Source organism: Salvelinus fontinalis, chromosome 2 (assembly GCF_029448725.1).
Source record: "Salvelinus fontinalis isolate EN_2023a chromosome 2, ASM2944872v1, whole genome shotgun sequence".
NCBI lineage: Eukaryota > Metazoa > Chordata > Actinopteri > Salmoniformes > Salmonidae > Salvelinus > Salvelinus fontinalis.
In genome coordinates this window covers 76,543,890-76,562,970 of record NC_074666.1, presented here as the reverse complement: position 1 = coordinate 76,562,970, position 19,081 = coordinate 76,543,890, and the positions used below count along the sequence as shown (strand labels likewise).

At 42.7% G+C, this 19,081-nt stretch overlaps 1 protein-coding gene across 3 annotated transcripts; it reads right to left on the bottom strand.

Annotated features, from left to right (window-relative positions):
- Positions 1–2,883: 2,883 nt before the first annotated feature.
- LOC129826516 (TLC domain-containing protein 4-B-like) lies at positions 2,884–18,616 on the bottom strand. Of its 3 annotated transcripts, none has more exons than XM_055887349.1 (7): positions 18,543–18,616; positions 15,439–15,591; positions 11,723–11,812; positions 9,026–9,084; positions 8,802–8,896; positions 8,548–8,621; positions 2,884–8,447 (listed from the first exon to the last, which is right to left on the bottom strand). In XM_055887349.1, the coding sequence occupies exons 2-7, from the start codon at positions 15,582–15,584 to the stop codon at positions 8,111–8,113; spliced, it is 801 nt and encodes a 266-aa protein (XP_055743324.1). In that variant the 5' UTR covers positions 15,585–15,591; positions 18,543–18,616; the 3' UTR covers positions 2,884–8,110. The 3 variants fall into 3 exon arrangements, with proteins under 3 accessions (XP_055743324.1, XP_055743315.1, XP_055743332.1); XM_055887340.1 differs by having other exon boundaries at positions 18,249–18,603; XM_055887357.1 differs by lacking the exon at positions 18,543–18,616 and adding an exon at positions 17,838–18,229.
- Between the last annotated feature and the right edge of the window lie 465 nt (positions 18,617–19,081).

The window sequence follows — 19,081 nt, the reverse complement described above, 5'->3', positions numbered from 1 at the left end:
AGTACGGCGCGATTGGCTAGGGCCACCATCCAATCCCGACGTTGCCTCTTCCTCTGGGTGATGTCACCAGTATGGCATTAGACTCACTCAGTGTCACTTTTTCCACCTTAAGGGGAATTGGATGTTGGATGGATGATCCTTTTCAATTGCCTAATTTTACTGCATCCAATTTCACTTTCATTACCAAATGAAATAAATATCAAGCACATCACAAATTCATAGACCTATAGCTATTATTAAATAGTTGAGGGTCTACCTCACAATCACAGGTCAAGGTAGACCTTTAGAGTTTTGAATTACACATTTAACTTTATATTTATACAAAGTATTATAAAGTAATATTTATACATGCTGCAAGGTGTTTCATTACTGTGGATGTAGATCCTATTTAACATAATTATTTGTCAGGCCTGAAAGTATTCACCCTCCATCATAAACCTGAAGAAGCTTGGTTTATATTGTTGGGCAAAGAGGTTCAAGACCAGTGTAACCCTAATTACGGTCATAGTCAAGGATGGTAAGAAAGCAGATATTGAAAAGGCTAAATGGATACTTTCTCACTTGATCATATTTAATTGATCACTTTCTTATGTAAAATGATTTCAGTATGAATAGCAATATGATTCATCCTGATAATAATACATTAAATGTATCCCAAATGTATTTACGTAGTGATTCACATTTTATATGTATTCTTCCTTTACCATTTTCAACCCTGATGCTTTACAATTCCTGTATTGGTTTTTCCATAACAAACTTGGAACTAAATACTACAATCTACTTTAAAAAAATACATTGATATCTCTTTGAAAAGAAGCCAAGAAAAGTGCTAAACACCCTTGTTGGCAAGTGTTTTTCTACCATCTTGTCATACCTATACAACACCCCCATACACCCCCTATACCCACACATATAGTATAGTGTGTTCCATAGACTTTCATTTGAGATCTTTGCTCTGACCTATATGGCTTGGGGGCCTGACGTCACTTGGAACAATGTTTTCCTCTTATACCCCAGTGTTTCACTCCACTGCTCTGCTCGTCCACAGGCAGATGACAAGGGAATGGAATGCAAAGCCAGCGGGCTGTGGAGTGTCAAAGGGGTACAGGCATCATGCTGCTCTCTGGGGAGCAGTGCTGATTCACCCTACTGCTGTTTGTCTTGTCTCATTTTCACTCTCGCACACATATGGTGGTAATGCGTTACCAGACAGGGCATGAAGAGAAGGTTCTGGAAAGAGTACTATGAGGGGATGGAGGATGGGGAAAGGGGTTATGGTGGAGGGCTGTGGGAATGCTGGAATAGTTGAGTTTTAACACCCTGACCCAGTAACAATACATGCAGGATTACTGTAAATCAATCAAGTTGATGATAACATGCCAAGAGTAGTATGGTAGAGCAACAGTGAAACTGTCTGCAAAGCTCACATGATTCCAAGTGGTTTTTAATATGGAGGTTCCTAGACAATGATGGACAATTAATGACTAATTCCAGTTACAGTGTAATTACACGTTGGAGCATATCGTTGGGACACCAATGTGTTTTTTTGCAGGGCTTCTCAAATGAAGAAGAGTGGAAGTCAGGTGGACTTTCTCTGCCTGCGACAAAAACAAATTAACTATTTCCACCAGTACACCAGTGGAGAAATACCTGTTTTATAATGGTTTCTAGAAGATCACAGACCTGCCAACATTATAAAAGTAAATTATTTGGGTTGAGAAGAGTCATAATGCCTTAGTTCAGACGATTGCAATTGCACTTGTGTGGAAAAGGTCACACATGTTTGACAATAAATGAGTTTCAGCCTGATAGGCTAGCTGTAGTGGTAGTAGAAGTTTGAGTTTGGCAGACATCTTTACACACAATAGTCTATAGTGTATAAACCAAGAGGTTATGAAGCTTAGACTCTTACTGAGCTACTGATCTAACTACTGAGCACCACTAACAATGTTAACAACTATGTTATAACCCAATAGTTGACGTTTAATATCAGGACATAGTCATGAAGAGTTTGAGGAACACTGTGAATCTGAGAGTGCACACTTTAACAAACAATGACCAGAAAAAGGTACACTAAGCAAAGCTTAGATAGAGCTGGTTTGTGAAGATAGGACTTATAAACCATAAAGGGCCAATCAGCAGTTAAAACAATAACCACTGTTTTGGTAAAAAGCTGAGGGATGGGGCTGGAGAAATGTAATCACTCTCAAATTCATAGACAGACCTATGGATGCAAGGACTGACCATCCATGATATCAACATTATACTTTTAACCATGTTTTGAGGCTATACAGTGTTTGTTTACATTGAATGTGTTTACAAACATTGGAGTAAAACAGGCTTATATTTTGGGTTCTGATGGGGGTAAGACATTAAAACTAAGCTCATGAAGCATTTAAGTTACATTCTTCAAGAATCAATGGAAGCATTAATTTATGTCTAAAAATGCATGTAATAACTGCTGATTGCCCCTTTAAAGCTCATCTTAAAGTCTTACTTTAGGTATGAGGCTGCGACTGTGATGACAAACTAAAATTATAGTGGAGCCTTATGTAACATGGCCATAAACAGACTGTCAGTTAAATACAGAAGCGCACAAGCACAGAGAGAGAGAGTAGCTGAGTGTGGGACCAAGCAAGGGTCTTATAAACATCTCAAGGAGAGAAGAGGCACACAGCAGGAATTTGGACACTTTATTTGGGCATGATGGGAGAAGGAAGGGCCATAACTGGCTGGAGCAGCCCAGATCTAATGTGATGTGAAAGTGGAATCCCTCAAACTGATAACGAACTACTGTTACATGTTCGCTGTGCAGTGGGTCTGTTGTGGGTCATTTACAGTGAGAGGAAGCATAGGGAACATACCACACCTCCAGATTGGAAACCTCTTATGATGGTCTGTTTATTTGAACGCTAACATACTGGAAATACTGTGTTGTATGGAGTCCTGAGGACATGACAAGGTTTGGATAACTTTACAACTTTAAATTCAAATTGAATTAGAAACACAAGAAAATAGGCATTAGAGAGGGTACACCTTGGCAGGAAGGACACCTAGGATACAAACAGAGCTCAGGCAAAGGGAGATGAGAAGACTGAGGCTTTGGGAGAGCTACGAGATCCAAGAGGCAAACAAATTGTGCAAGTCATAATATTTGACAAAGCAAAGAAATAATGTGCACGTGTGTAGCTGGAACTGTTGAGAAACATGGAGAAGCAGCGAGAGACAGAAAACTGCTGTTCTGGATGCTAGAGGGGCATTTCCAAAGTTCCAGCTCCCCCCTCTCCACACCCTCATCAACTCTGTCTGGCTATTTATGGTAGAAGGCCTCAACCTAGGCTGAGAAGAATTCAGGAGGCTGGGTTCTTAGCATCATAATTTGGGCTGTCTATGTACAGTAGGACTGAAAGTTGAAACAAAATCTGGGCTTGACTAATACATTTTCTGGTGAATTAATACCCAAGTGTCTGTGTGCATTTATAAAGTGTTTGTGTATAGTAGCTGATAGCAAAGCGCTATTTGATAAACTGGTTAAAAGTCATGTTAAATCCCCACTGAATTGTCAAGGGTTTCAAGTACCTTGTAAAAAATCTGTTATCTTTATAGCCTCTCAGAAGTCTGGAATGTTGATTTCAGAGTAGTTTTTTAAGTCTGGGAAAGCTTACTGTACAAATACCTCCTCAAACATCCCAATACTGCATTTGTTACTTTAATGTAACACTATGCTGCTCATGCTCAATGGTGCTGGTTAAAGACATGGGGAGCTTGATTGCTGAATGGAACTCCTGAAAGCTGTAAAGATGCTATGTAAAAATGGAAAAGGAGATTTCACTAATACTTGAATCCGTGTTTTCAAATACACTATCCACTTATAGTAAACAGACAGATTTGTGATCCAAGGAGCACCAACAGATTTGCAGATTTAGCCAGACTACAAAAACATTACAAGCACTGACGTCTGTGCATTTATGTTGTGTACTAGTGTAGGTGACATAGTGTGTGTGTGTGTGTGTGTTTGAGTGTGTAGCAGAAGAGATTTTCATTGACTCTCATGTGACCATGTTTGGTAACGCTCTTCAGGCCCAGTCTGTGACCCAGCCCCTTGACCGGCACACACGGTAGAGCTGGATTCAATCAGAGCCAAACAGTGGTTCAGATGCTTCTTTCTCTCTAACTCCTGTAGAATGGGCAGAAGAGGAGCGGTAGCTGGCACCCTCTCACACAGGTAATTTAACTATCCTGTTGCCTAGTCACTATCCCTTTTTTTAATGTAACATTTATTTAACTAGGCAAGTCAGTTAAGAACAAATTCTTATTTACAATGACAGCCAAACCCGTACGATCCTGGGCCAATCTTGCACCGCCCTATGGGACTCCCAATCATGGCCAGTTGTGATACAGCCTGGATTCAAACCAGGGTGTCTGTAGTGACGCCTCTAGTACTGAGATGCAGTGCCTTAGACCGCTGCGCCACTCAGGAGCCCTACCTATATGTACATATCTAATTAAATTTCCTCGCACCCCTGCACATCGACTGTACTGCTACCCCCTGTATACAGCCAAACTATCATTGGTCATTGTGTATTTATTTCTTGTGTTACTTTTATTCTGCATCGTTGGGAAGGGGCCGTAAGTAAGCGTTTCACTGTTAGTCTACACATGTTGTTTATGAAGCATGTGACAATTAAAATGTGATGGACTAGCTAGACTGGACTGCGCCAGACAAACCTTAGAAGGCTTAGAACCATCCAACACTGCTGTACGCATTCTGACTACAATGCATCCAACATGCAGTATTTTCATAAAATTGTCACAGTTTGTGTGCACCAGTGTAAACAAAATACATGAAAGTCAGTGGTGTTTGAATTGATACTCTGAAGCCAAAAAGCAATTATTGAGACAAATCTTTTTTCTGTCTTCAAATTTATTGAAGAGCAAAACTTTCAAGTAAGTCTCAACTTTCAGTGCTACAATGACATCATTAGTAGTGGTCATTGTAGACAATCTAAATCACATGGTGTTGAGACAGGGACCCTAAGGCCCGTGTATTGTTATTTTCACATTAAAATATTCAGAAAATAATAATGAAACAAATGTCATTGCATTAAAATAAATGTAAAAAACAACCAAAAACCCACTGGCAACATTTGATCTATGCTTTTTTTCCTCATTAGTTCATGTTCACTTGTTTCATCACCACCATGAATATTAGTTATTTTCTTGACTTCATTTGTTCGATCTCCGCACCTCCTTGTGACTTAAAGGATGCGACTGCTGCGGTCTACAGATATGCTCCACAGGTGAAGCAGGACTATCCGAGAGAGGCCACAAAAAGCTGGGGCAAGAATTCATTGATTCAGTCAAAGGTTATTTTCTGGCTAATCCATGACATTTAGTATCAAATGGCTAAAAGTCTTGTGACACTGCTAAGTTCAACCTTACAAAAGAGATGAAATGCATGCAACAGTTCTACCAGTTCTTCCAGGAGCTACAACAAGTCCTCGTTTCTCACCAGGGCCTGAGACCATCTGTACCTTCTCTTAATACACAATGTTAGCCTTTCAAAGGGATAAAAGGTCACACGGTTATTTCTTACAGATACAAGTGCACTCGGGCATGATGTTACAGAAACCGCCGTGTCACTTCCTCATTTCCAAAAACTTAACTATTTTAAAAATCACCCAGAGGTCTACATTGCAATTCAACACACCACAGACACACTGAAGTCAGTGACAAACACTACACATCCAATGAATAGTTTGTACGGACATTGTGCAGAAGTACAACCTCTCTCACAGGCATCCGAAGCAGACTTAAATGCGCACCACAGCCTACTGGTGAACCAGAAATCTCATCATCAGGCTACACATGTACTCAGTTGAAAATATTGTTTTCTTGACTGATGAATGATACAAACATGTTGCTCTATTCACAGCTTGAAGTATTGGAGGACTGGGTGAGAAGAGTGAGCTGAATCGCACTAGCTTCTCAACCGAGCTGAAGTAGCTGAATAACTACATGACAATAATTACATTTCCAATCTCATCTTCATTCTGGTCATAACCACTCCTCCTAATGCCACTAGAACCACCACAACATTTATATTGAGGCCCGCTCCCGTATTCAGAAGAAAACCAAGCAGGCCCTACAGAGGGGTCAACTTTGGAGAATACTTGTCTGGATTCATTATTGTGCAGGGTACAAAAATATATACATAACAGTATCCATAGAGAGAAGAGATTACAATAGTGAGAAAAAAGGAAAACAAACAGCAGTTTTACATTAAAATGTCATGCTAATCTCTACCGGACCGCATTAGATTTCCTGTTGCGTAAAGGCACGACAAAACAACCCTCCTCGATGGTACATGGAGGGGCTCAAAAGGTTATTGCTCTATCATGGGGAGTGTGCTTTCATTCCACAGTGAACAGTCAAACATTTCAGACCCCCCGTCCCAAACGACGTCAACGCTTTAGGGACAGGAGGAGGACAGAAAACAAAAACACTTAACATGCACTCAATACAGCTGGGTGAAAAACATAAAATGCACTGATTAAAATTAAGTGCAGAGGAACCCATAGATTAATGCAATTCATATTTATCCTGTTTAGTGATCCAAACTAGAGTATAAATCATAATCCAACGTTTTCTTAACAAGCTCTCAGTGATTTGAATCAATCAAATCAACTTGATTTGAAAGGAAGATTTCCAACTGAGTAATACAGTAGGACTTTACATGGCTACACATATAGTACAACATTGCCAGCGTATGCCTGTTCTTGTCAGATAGGTAATTCATAATTGATCTTACATGAATATCTAAAGAAACAATTTTGAACATCACATTTCCAGCATTCCTATGGCTGCCACTCTGTAGGCGGAACAGCACCTAAGACAGGAGAATGCTTCCCCCCAAAAGGGACCCGCTATTGTTCCAAATTCAGTTCTCACAATAACACAGAAAATAGAGGAGAAAAATGGAAGTTAAAATCCCCAGAGGTACCTTAGATAGACACTAGAACAAGTGTTGTGTTTAACAGTAGTGTTACACTGCAGTGGCTGGGAGAATCTCCAGAGAAACTGAGAGAAAACATCCTTTCCAGTCAACTGAACTAGAGATAATGGATGAGATCTTTTCAAAGGCTAAAACATGTTGACAGAAGGAGAAAACAACTCTGTGATTATTCTCATATGACTGACAAGTCTTTATAAAGGCAGGGGAGGCAGGGGAGAGGTAGAACAGAAGCATCAAACTGGATGGATTTAACCGCTCCGCTGTGACAGAGGGTTATGAGTGTAGTGAAGTTAAGACGCGTTGATGTCAATTCCTGGTTTTGATGTTGAGTAACAGGAGGAACAAATGAGATAACTGAGACCCAAACACAGCACAGCCAGAGCCTGGACGAGATGAGGCAAAAGCATCCAATGAAAAACAATGATTCCGGAGAGTTGGCGGCAGCGGTAGGATCCGATCCCCACATCCCTGTCTCCATTTCCCCTGGATGTGCACCCAGGCTGTGGATGGGAAATCCAGTGGGGATTCAATCTGAACTGTTGCTGTGAGCGGGGGACCAGTCTGCTGGAGATGTAGGTGGTGTTCATAAAAAGGAGGCCATCAGCAAATGCAGTAAGAGGCATTGTGGTGTCTCGGTCTGTCAAACTAGCACACTAAGAAGTCCTTATTCTGAGGGCAAAGAATGAGGCTCTCCTCTGGTTGGACGGGTCAGGGAACTGAAAAGGGTAAAGGATGATGGCCGAGGGAGTTTGACAGAGCACGGTTTCTTCTTTTATTGCTTTCTACCTGTCCATCACAGGTACTTCAGATGACTGAGCTTGGGTTGAAGTTGAAAGTGAACAAGACTGAGTGTCCTTAAGAGCTACTCTGTCATCTCCAACCAAACCCAGCCAGGGTACCATACCATTGGTGAAACACTGAGGTACAGAAGCTAGTGTGGGACCAGTCTCATTCTGCGAGGCTGAATCGGATGAGGACCTGACCCCATTCGGCTGCATGATTTCCAGGTATGGAGATAATAGCAAGGCTGGAGCTAGCAGGGGCTATAAGAGCCCTTGAAGTCCTTCCTGTCTCCCCCCCTCCGGCCAGTATCTCTTAGTCTGTGTGGTTATTCACATGGTTCTGCTTGAGCGGGGATACCTCTTTGGCCTTCCTGCCACTGGCGCCCTTCATGACCTTGTAGCAGCCGCGGGCGATCTTGTACATCCAGATGGTGTTGAGGATGTCCAGGGCGATACAGGATGTGATCCAGGCCACCTGAGCACCGATGCCCAAGCGCTCGAAGGCCTCCGTTCCGAAGGTGGCAAACACCCGGGCCCAGTAGGGTGGCATGACGAAGATGCGCACCATGAAGAAGACCACTGCCATGGCCATGCCGTTGGCCACAACCAAGCGGTCCGAGCGAGGGTACTTCAACACCTCGTAGAACCATCTATACGTGGAGGAGAACGGAATAATGTCAACACTGACAAAGGTAGGGCCTGATAAAAAGGAGTATTCATTAATATAGGGTAAACGTGGAGCTAGCTTACCTTTGGTTCACAAAAGGTGTGGATAACTCTGAAATGAGACGGAAGTTGGCGAAATAGGGAAGCACGCCACGAGACTGCAGAGAGTGTAAAGACGTATTACCACAAATAGACATGGGCAGAAATAAACTAAAAACAGACTAAATGTGCAACACATCTTTAGAAAGAAGACTTGAGTATTTCAATACCAAAACCCAAAGGCACCAAATAACCATCTAATATTAGCCATTGTGCTCATGGTTTCCCCCCAGACTCACCAAGACATATCCATATGCATAGAGCGCCGCCAAGTGGTGACAGACAAAAAAGCTGTCCCCCATTGTGCTCCAGTTAGTGGCCAGAAGCACAAGGTCTACACAGAACAACAAGTGGGTAGTTAGCACACAGTTTATTATTTTCATCTACTGTCCACAGAGAAATGTGGATGGCTTATTGTTATACAAGAGGATAAACATGAGGAGACAGAGAGAGAGACACTCACCATAGAGCAAATAACCACATGTTATGGCCACATTAAGTTTCACTAGTCCAGGCTCCCCCCTGTACAACAAAAACAAAACAAAGTGTTCTTTCAGAATTACAGTTGCCACATAACAGATTAATGCTAAAACTACTGTAAAACAGAAACAAAAGTCCACAAAACATTCTACATACTATATTAGTGAAGTCTACTGCAGGGGTCTCCAATGAGAGATGAGTTTCAAAAAAATGAAACTTTAACTACAATCTTTTTTCTAGCATTCAAATAGGCACATTCTTCTCATGGCCATGTCACGAGTCATAGTCTTGCTACTACTGAGATACCCGTGTCCAGGGAAGGTCCAGTTTAAACAGCACTGTGTTGTCAAATGCGTTGTGTTTCTGCTTGCCTGCTGTATCCTTATGTGATTGTGTGCTCATGGACAAATACGTGTCAGGATGTGTGTACATGTTAGCAGTAGCCTGCATATAGTACATACTGTAAGAATGAGTAGCACTGTTCTCGATTGTATGACTCAGTTGCTCGGACAAGGTTTTGGCAAAGCCATGGTTATCAGATCACTATCACATGGGCCACATTTACTGCCTAGGCCTGTGAGTGGACTGTAGTGCAAGAGGCTCTTGACAAGAGCTTCTGCTAAGTGACTGTGGTCATAATAATGTGTGTCCGTCTCAGTAAAGTGACACTGGATCTGATTTTGGCCTCTCTCCATCACAGGTATCCTGTTGCTGAGTGCGGGGTCACGGCTCTCTGTGACAGCACACCACGACGTGCTCTCTGGATCTACCGACCCCCACCCCAACGTACCCGTTCAGGGTATGTCTGAGTGCAACATCCTCTCTGAACCCCACTCATGTAGCCACGATCAATGTCATATGCAGCCAATCGTTTCTTCACTTCCTCATGTTTACTGTACATCCTGGAGCCCACCCATAAGCCTAATAATCTATTAACCCATATAGAGAATCAAAGCCATTCGTAGATAAACTTGTGAATCTGTTAAAGCTAAGAGATGAACTTCAGATAGATCAACTGGAGGGGTCAGGATGAGATCGATCCAAAGGTTCTCAGATTCCATCACTGATCCAGGTATGGCAGGGCAGCAGGTAGCCTAGTGGTTAGAGGCAAGCCAGCAACCGGATGGTTGCCAGTTTGAATCCCGGGTCTGCCGGGAAAAATCTGTCGGGAAGTGAGCTGGCAACCGGAGGTTTGCAGGTATCAAATCCTAGATTCCATTGCCTGCCGTTGTGTCCGTGAGTGAGGCACTTAACCCCCCCCCCCCAGCAACAGCTCCCCGGGCGCCCAGTGTCCCCTGCACCTCTCCAAAACCTCTATATTTATGTGTATGTATGAGTCTTTTGGAGGTGTTGGGTTAAAAAGCAGAAGTCACAGTTCAGTTGGACCTTGTGTGTATTTGACCAATAAAGGGATCTTAATGTTACAGTAAGCCACACCTGGAGTTACATCACTGAACTCTGATCAACCAACTGAGTACTATTGTTTTAAACCAATTGAGTCTATTCTGCTCACACTGGTTACATCGCACTTTTAAAGCTCAGATAAACCATTCAAGCGATGTGAGGGAGGCGGATTTGGAAAACGCTTTGGATTGATTGGATTACAATGACAAAACCCAGGCAGAACCGCCAGAGTGACGTTGCGAGAAGCTGAATCTGTCACAATGCAGGTTTGTGGGCGGTTAGTTCTGTGAAGCCCGGCACAATGCCAGTCTGTGGCATGTCTAACTGATGCTGTAATGCAATCAGATTGTCTGAGGATTTAATGCTTACGCCATTCAGTGTTGCAATAAGTGGAACTAGCTACTGCTCTAGCAAAATAACATGGCTACCAGTCTAAATAGAGGAAAAGTAAGAAACTAAAAGAGATGGGCAGGAAAGCAAATACATAAGAGACAAAAGGACAGCGCCAATACTACACAGACAAAGACCAAAACAAAGGAAAAAAACAAGACAACATGGCTTGGGCTGGGAGGGTACAACAATTACACCCCTATTAAACAAACCCTATGAGAGTTGAGGAACAACAAAGAAAAAAGGAAAAAGAGAGTAGTCTAAATGTGAGACATTTGGACACAGAGCAGATGAAGGGGGGTGGCAGGACTCCTCCCCATTGGCCCTTCACAACCCCTTTTCTCCGCTACATCAGCGACAGACAGACAAAGAGAGCGAGGGAAGTGTTGTATTGATCAGACAGACAGAGATGCAGGGTGCTGGTGGTGGTGGGGGGACTCAGGGGAGAGGGTCACCAGAAGGGGAGGGAGGAGGAAGGGGGGGGGGGGGGGGGGGCTGAAGACTGGGCTGCTCTTTGCTATGAAAAGGAGCCTTGTTGGCAGGACTCTGGTCTGTCTGATCAGAACAAGAGAGGAAGAGAAACAGAAGGAGAGAAACACGAGAGTAGAAGACAGAGAAAGAGGAGAGAGGAGAGAGAGTAGAAGACAGAAACAGAAGGGAGAGGGGGAAATTACCATTCCTCTCTTTCAGGATACAATGATGTAATCACACAGTCAGCAGTAGGAGAGAGAACATAGAAAAGACAATGAAAGAACAAATCCACTGAATCTACACCTCTCTGGAGACAGTGGGGAATGGCAGCGTCATCCTTCCCACCCTCTTGGGTAGGCTAGTAGCCATGGCTGCTAGAATGACAGACAGCAGACAGTAATGCAGTTCATCTTACCAGACGGGGTCTGTGTTGACAGCATCATCAAACCACAGGATGTAGAGACAGAAGAGGCCCACGATCAGAGCATGGACAGTGGACACCAATCTGGGCAAGCACACAGAAACAGGGACAGTTAGCGCCATGGCAGAGAATGATGCAAGACTAGCACCACGGCAGCAGTAAAACTAATAAACAGTTCAAGTAACATAACAATAACATCCTTTATAGCACTGAGAACACGATGAAGAAACCTCATTTGGGCCGTGTGGAACCTTGGCAATGGAACTAATTTGAAGGAGAATCGTGTGTGTGTAAAACTACTCAGGTTTCGTTGACCTCTGGGACTCTTTATCTGGGCTAGTGAAGAGAACTCCAGTGCTACCACGCCTCTTATCTCCCCTCATCCGCACACACAGTCCTCAGACCCTGGGCACACCAGCAGCACCACAGGCCTAGCAATGCTGGCTCCATAGACCAGCCACTGTACAATGAACATTGTTATTTTTAGTATCACCATTATAACATGACTATCTGAGAGCGTATAACTGCCATGACCAAGGAGGAGAGTGGAATTTGAGGCAGTCTTTTATGAAGCAGAAGGGGCAAGTGCATTTGCTTTCCCTCTAGCCCCTCCATCTAGCTAGTGACACGTTCCTTAGCCTACGCCTCAGGCTTACATCTATGCTGTGCATCTTTCTGTAGATATTCTCTACGTCTCTTTACAAGCAAAGCTTGAATAAATAATAACACACTGACACACTGGGAGCTGTTATGCAATGAAGGGTAACTTTGAATCAAACTTCAACCATGATCAGTGTGTCACCTTTGGCTTGTTATGCCATGGTACACTACACACATCCTGTAGCAGTGTTCAGTGTACATGACCCCTGTATGAACAGAGGCCCAGGACTCTCCCCCCAGGACTGCCGCGCAGAAGAAATATCAGCCCACAGGAGGAGGCACGAGATTGAACTTCTTTCAACTTTCTAGAGCAGTGGTTACCAACAGGTGAATTGCGATCCACTGGTCGATCTCCAAGGCATTCCTAGTCGATCAACAAACCTTTCTGTAAAAAACAAAAACAACGATAAAGCCTTGTGTTCCTATTTTATTTGTCTCGGGCTGTTGGTGGTAGGTGCACCCGATTCAGCTGCCTGTCTGCCAAGTAGGTGAACTGTTGCAATTTTTAACCATTTCATGTGTTTGAAAGTACAAACTGCCTTCCCGGCGGAGCCGGAGATCAAATCAAGTGCACTATAGGCCTACCGCTGGCCAATCGGATGGCTCAGATTACTGTGTTGACAGTAATGTAGCAGGCATAAAAGAAAGCTACAGCAAAATTGATACTGTGAGATTTCAAAATGTTTAAAACCATGACTAGAAAGACTGTTAACAAATACGTCAAAGAGCTGCTGTTTTATGAGTGAGATCACATTAAAGTTCTTACTCAGCACTGTCAACACTTCGTATTCAACACTTTTATAAGCCATAAAACGTGTGTTCTTCCCATTTCCACCCAGCGCTATAACAAGCACTGCAGCAGTAATGAATGAGTAGGAAAGTGTATCTATAGGCTTGCATTGTTGTTATTATTAGCAGCTTGGGTCTTTTTAATATTTCACTTTCTCTGTTCATAGGAGTAACAACATGAATTTGTGCATGAGGCAGAAATAACGGTGCGACCCGAGTTGCCATCAGCTGGAAGACGGTGTCCCTTTTTGGTCAGTGTCAGTGGAGGAAAGGGAGAGCGGAGGGATGTTGAGAGGTGGACCCTCAGTCTGCTGTTCTCTCCCTCCGCTGAGACTGACCATTAGATGCGGGCACCATCAGCACAGTAAAATAAAAATAAAAGACAAATGATTTAAATGTATGCTCACTCAGCTGTGCCTCACAAGTAATGCAACAATGGATCTATTACCGGTGTGATCATATAGCCTTCCTCAAATTTTGAAATGTATATATTTTTTAAATGGCCCAAACAACGCATGGGCAATTCAAGCAAAGACAATATGAGGTGATAATGTATTGTGCCTATAGGTTACTGCACAAACCTCAGTGCTAAAGTACTGTTTTTAATTGGTTAATGTTGCATGGGCCGGACGTTTTTTTGTAATGTTTAAAAAAAAACCTGAGCAGTAGATCTCAGCTTGCATTTTGACTCAGAATGTGATCTTAACTCAGAAAATGTTGGTGACCACTGTTCTAGTTTTCCCTGTTAACATGATCAAAGTTTCCCTTTACTGTGCAATTGTAATCAAATCAACATTAGCCACTGTCAATGCAACATACCGAAACAAAACAAACTACGTAAGAGATTTTGTTGTAGGCAGAACACATCGGAGTAGGATTTTATTACATTGACACGCATTACTCAGCCCGTACTCTACAAATACCGGTGCGGCATAAACAATCAGAGCTGCAGTAGGCCTATATGCAAATAGACCATTGCCATGTATTTACTTTGAACTGGACTGTGTTTACAGCATGAGCGTTCGTGAGTAGATGCGCTTGTTTTGAGATCAAAGCGAGAGCAGCATCTAGCCACGTGTGCACATTTTGTTCATATTCTTTGCTAGTTAATTAGTTATTAGCCCAGTTATAGAGAATTTCTAGTCAGTAATGGGGGAGTGATTGTGCTCTTGTGGGAAGCAAAAAGTGTACATTTCTAGACATCTTTGAAAAGCGAGTCAGGTAAAGAGCTTTTTTGTCTTAAAAGGGACAGTGTTGTATTTTGAGACAGGCTTGAATAAGTTAATTAGCCAATAGACAGAGAGTAGCATAATTTGTCAGATTTTCTGTCATAATGATATGGAAAGGCATTTTATTTTGTAAAATGGTTTCTTGCATCAAACACCACAACATTTTCAGTAATCTCCTTGTCCAAAGGACAAGTGGATAAACAGGTTAATGTCAAGCCCTGCAAGTTTTTTTTCAAAAGTATCATGGAATGTGGGCCTACATTGAACACCACACATTGGCTGCTAATGTAGGCTGAATGATATGTTTCCATGTTAAAATGTTATGGGATGCATTTTCTCCATTGTTTTTGATGGTGGCCACTCTGGTAGCTCTACATTACAATCAAATAGCCACAGTAGACTACTTGGCCATTGTTAAAACTTTAACTTAAAGTGGGTACAGCCTCAGTGTTCACAGAGGTTGCACAGAATTTTCACAATGTTCAAGTTACCACTCAGCAGACCTGAAATTTGCTCAGTGCCAACATTTTTTGGAGGGAACAGTGGTAATAGTGAGTACAGCCCACCAGCTCAAGACAAACTGATACCAGAGAAGAGATACCATTCAGTACATGGAGTAACTAATTCCAAACACCAATTGGCACATTTTGAACTTAACCCCAAACTAATTACACATTTATGGTCTTTGAACTCAAAGCCCAGCCCCTGACGTGTACTATGGAAAGTTGATAAGATGACCCATGACAACCTAAATGACGATATTGTAAATAGATAATTAAGATTTGTCTGATTAGAGCTGAAGTATCAGCACAATAAAACTATTTGAATGCAAAGCCAGTCCAAGAGCAACGTAGAGAATAAATATCTACATAATCATTAACTTGGTAGCCTACCTTTCAACTAGTTATCATTTCTGACCTCAGATCAGTGTGCCTTGGTTAATGTCTGATAGAGGTGTGTTACAGCAGAGTCAGTACAGTACTAGTCTATAATGTGAAACCTGTTAAGAGGCTTGTTGGAAGGGTATTGTACCTGGAGTTCCACTCAGTGAGCTTGTTGGAGGGCAGGCGGCCGTAGCCAGGGGTGAAGGTTGAGGAGAACAGCGGGCTGGCCACGGAGAAGAGCAGCTGAAACCCCACGAAGCTGCCAGCCACCACGGTCAACTCTCTCGTCTCCATCACTCACCTACAGTATACCACACCAGGAGAGAGACGAGGTGAGAGGCATGTACTGTTACTGTACAGAAGACACAATACCCCTAGACTGGCAGGGGGGAATGTAGAGGTGGGCCGGAAGGAATAAGAGAAGAAGTGGAGGATGTAAGGGAGGAAAACAGGGGGGCAAAGGAGGGACAGGAGGGCAAGGGAGAGAGCCATTGAAAAGGAGATGGTGGTAAAAGAGCAGAAACGAGAGAAAATAAATAATTCATTATTGGATAAATATTTTGCGCGGGGATTAAATGTGCAATTGTGGCTAAGAATTGAAAGAAAAGAGAATTGTAAAGATGGAGCTAGAGGTTCCTGTTGGTGAACGCACGCTATTGAGAGGAGGAAGAACATTTGTGATGAGAGATGCAAAAACACAAGTAGAAAGGCTGACTAAGTCTAGAAACTAGCAGTGTATGTGCATCTGTATGTAGGGGTCATCGCCCTGCAGTGTCCAGCGTTGGAGACTATAGTTGAGTAGCCTGAGGACAGGCATGGATCAACTGCAGCACTATTACATAGTATCAACAAAGCTTGGGTTCCATGCTCCCTGTTTACACTGTACTAAGAAACAGCCACTCATTCCCTTGACCTCATTTCCCAGAAGAGGGATTACATTTCATGAAGAATTGGATTTTCAGTAAACTCAAAAAGGTCCTCAGAGCTACTGGCTCTTTGACTGAAGTCCATGACTGGTCATGTGTCCTCACTTCAGCCCTCAGAGTACTCAAGAACTACAATACTAACATTCCAAAAAAACAGCATCTGGGACCATTAAATCCACAAGAATCTGAAATCCAGAGAAAATGGCTATTTGGATGAAGCAACAACAATAGTCTCTAAGGTTCTAACTGCTTATCCAAGTACAAACAATGTGCTGCCGATTACAATTGGGTAAGGCAACTGATTAGATGACTAGTCACCAACAGGGAGATTCTATTGATACTGGAGAAAGTATCCTTTCTCCAATATCACTAGACCTAAGCCCAATAGGCTTTAACCTCTGTCCCAACTGGCACTTTAAACTTGTACAGTAGGTTCTAATACTCAAAAAATCCGATGTCATGATACCATGGCATGACTACAAACTGTTCTCTCTCCCTATAGGCTTACATCCCTCAAACTCAACTCTGGACCTCGAAGACAGTTCCACCACATTTTTTAATTGTTCCCCTCTAGTCAGGGACTAATTTAGACCTGTTACACCAGTTGTGTACAATTAATTATCAGGTAGCACAGAAAACCAGCAGGCTCCGGACCTCATAGGGTACGTTAGTACCCCTGGCCTAAATTAACAGAAAATAGGACTGGACCCACAGAGCGACAGCCGGTCAATAGGGAACACCCCGTGTTCACCATGGGTCTACAGTGTCAAAATCAACACACGTTTCCAGTACAAAGGAGCATTGGTACAGTACAGCCTAATGCCACTTCAGTCTGATACAAACACATGTACTGTTTAACATAGGCTACTACAAACCACAGTTCCATGTGCTCTGAGAAAAATCATTTTTCAATCTCCTGATCTATGGATGTGAGGACAGGCCATTGGGACAAGCTGATCAACACCATCACGGGAAACCCGTAGTTTAGCTACTGCAGTGGCCCATACAATAACCCCAGCTCTCCCTGGAATAGGCCTAACTCTGTAAGCAATCAGGAATTTGTAGTATTATCCAGATAACATTGACCAATACAATAAGTGTTTGAGAGAAGCCTCATTGTTCCAGAACATGCTGTTCATATGCTTCAATTATTCATTAGCATTCTTCACCTGGCAAGCTGATTCTGACTGCCTAGGAGGGCAAAGGCGCGTATATCCGACAACCACCATCCACTTTTGACCTTGTTCTCCTGCACTATATGCTGTTGTCAGCACGATGACCCTTTGGTATATCGACCAACACAAATAGCGGTTCAATTTCCCATGTTCCAGTGGGAATATAAAACGTCCTCTCTCATGCAATGCATATGCCATTGGAGTTTTTAGAAGACAGAATGTGCAAAAATACAATGAATGTAATATGTTTTAGTCTAAATGCAGCTCACATGACCGTAAAATTACGACTGGCATTCTAGGCCAACTGACAAGTGATGAGATTTCCTTACACTTTAATAACGCAAATCTTGGGATGCAGACAAAAATCCCCCCCAACGCTTGTGCTAATGAGTACAATTACTTGCCCTGGACTAGAGTTAAAAATAATGAGGATATTAAAACATAACTGGTAAATGGACAGCTTCTCCCGTCTGGTGTAGTGCTCTTTCTTGCGGAGGCAGATAGCTCATGCATAACTTGTCAGCACAGTCCCTTGTTCTCTGCGGCGCGTGACACAGCAAACGTGTGCACAACAAGAAACGTGTACAATCCTTCGATTTTCGGCAACATTGTCGCCAGTAGCACACTTTCCAGTTTAGCCACAAGTAGAGACTAACCAAGCTAGCTACACGAATTATGAGAGCACAGCTACTGACTAGAAAGCAGTGCTATATTGCCACAACCAGGGTCGTATTCATTGGTCGTATTGCGGTCACTAGCTAGATGTTTAATACATACCAATTGCAGTGCATTCGCTCAATGTATCGCTGTGTTGTGAACAAAATAATAAGTGAAAGGCTAGCTAGATAAATAACTACCTGATATCAGTCGCATAGGTCTGAGTAAGTTGGTATAGCTTCTGTTCAGCTGCCGTCTTCTTTCACTTTCTTAGGTAGCTAACTTAGCAAGTCAGCTAGCTAGCAGTAGCCCACTAGCTAGCTCTCTAGTGTAAGTCCTCGTGAAAAAGGCTATACGACGAAAGCAGCGGCATTCATGCATAACTATTACAGTAGCTAGATAATTGCTAATTTCCCTGCCACCATGCGTTCCAAGTTTTGCCTAAAATATAAAGTTGTAGACGTTTTGTTATGCAATTGACAGCTAGCACTGACCTGTGACGCGAACACGGAGATACCACCCACCCTCTAGCTCACAACCATCGGGTTGGCCACACCCACAATAAACAAAGGCCACATTCATTACAGCGTTATATTCTCAAATGACAAAGACATGGAACAGCTGATACCACTACCAATAACATGCAAAGGCTTAGTTAGCAGTGTTGCTATGACGAAACCTACATTTGTATGATGTCCACAACTAAAACACGAAGAACTGCAGGCAGCTTGACAAGCTATTGAATAACACCGCAAATAGTCAGGTCATATTTTTACACTCGCCATAGGCCAATTAAATCAAGGCTACATTTTTTGTATGAGCACATTTCCATATGTGTATTTTACTTATAATTGGAAACTGAAAGGGTTTTACAGACAGAGATATTATGAATCCAATGTATTTTGAAAGGAGTGGTTATTTCTGTCATTGTATGGCTCTGTGCTGTCACCTACTGAGTCATCCTCCTGAGTCAAGGTTGTCTGTCTGGTTTCCCCAGCACAGGAGGCTGCTAAGGGGAGGACGGCTCATAATA

Coding starts and splice junctions, on each gene's coding strand:
- LOC129826516 (XM_055887349.1), bottom strand. CDS start 15,584: ATGGAGACGAGAGAGTTGACCGTGGTGGCTGGCAGCTTCGTGGGGTTT. Junction 9,085..11,722: donor GTCAACACAGACCCCGTCTG/GTAAGATGAACT, acceptor TTTGTTGTACAG/GGGGGAGCCTGGACTAGTGA. Junction 8,622..8,801: donor ATGCATATGGATATGTCTTG/GTGAGTCTGGGG, acceptor CACTCTCTGCAG/TCTCGTGGCGTGCTTCCCTA.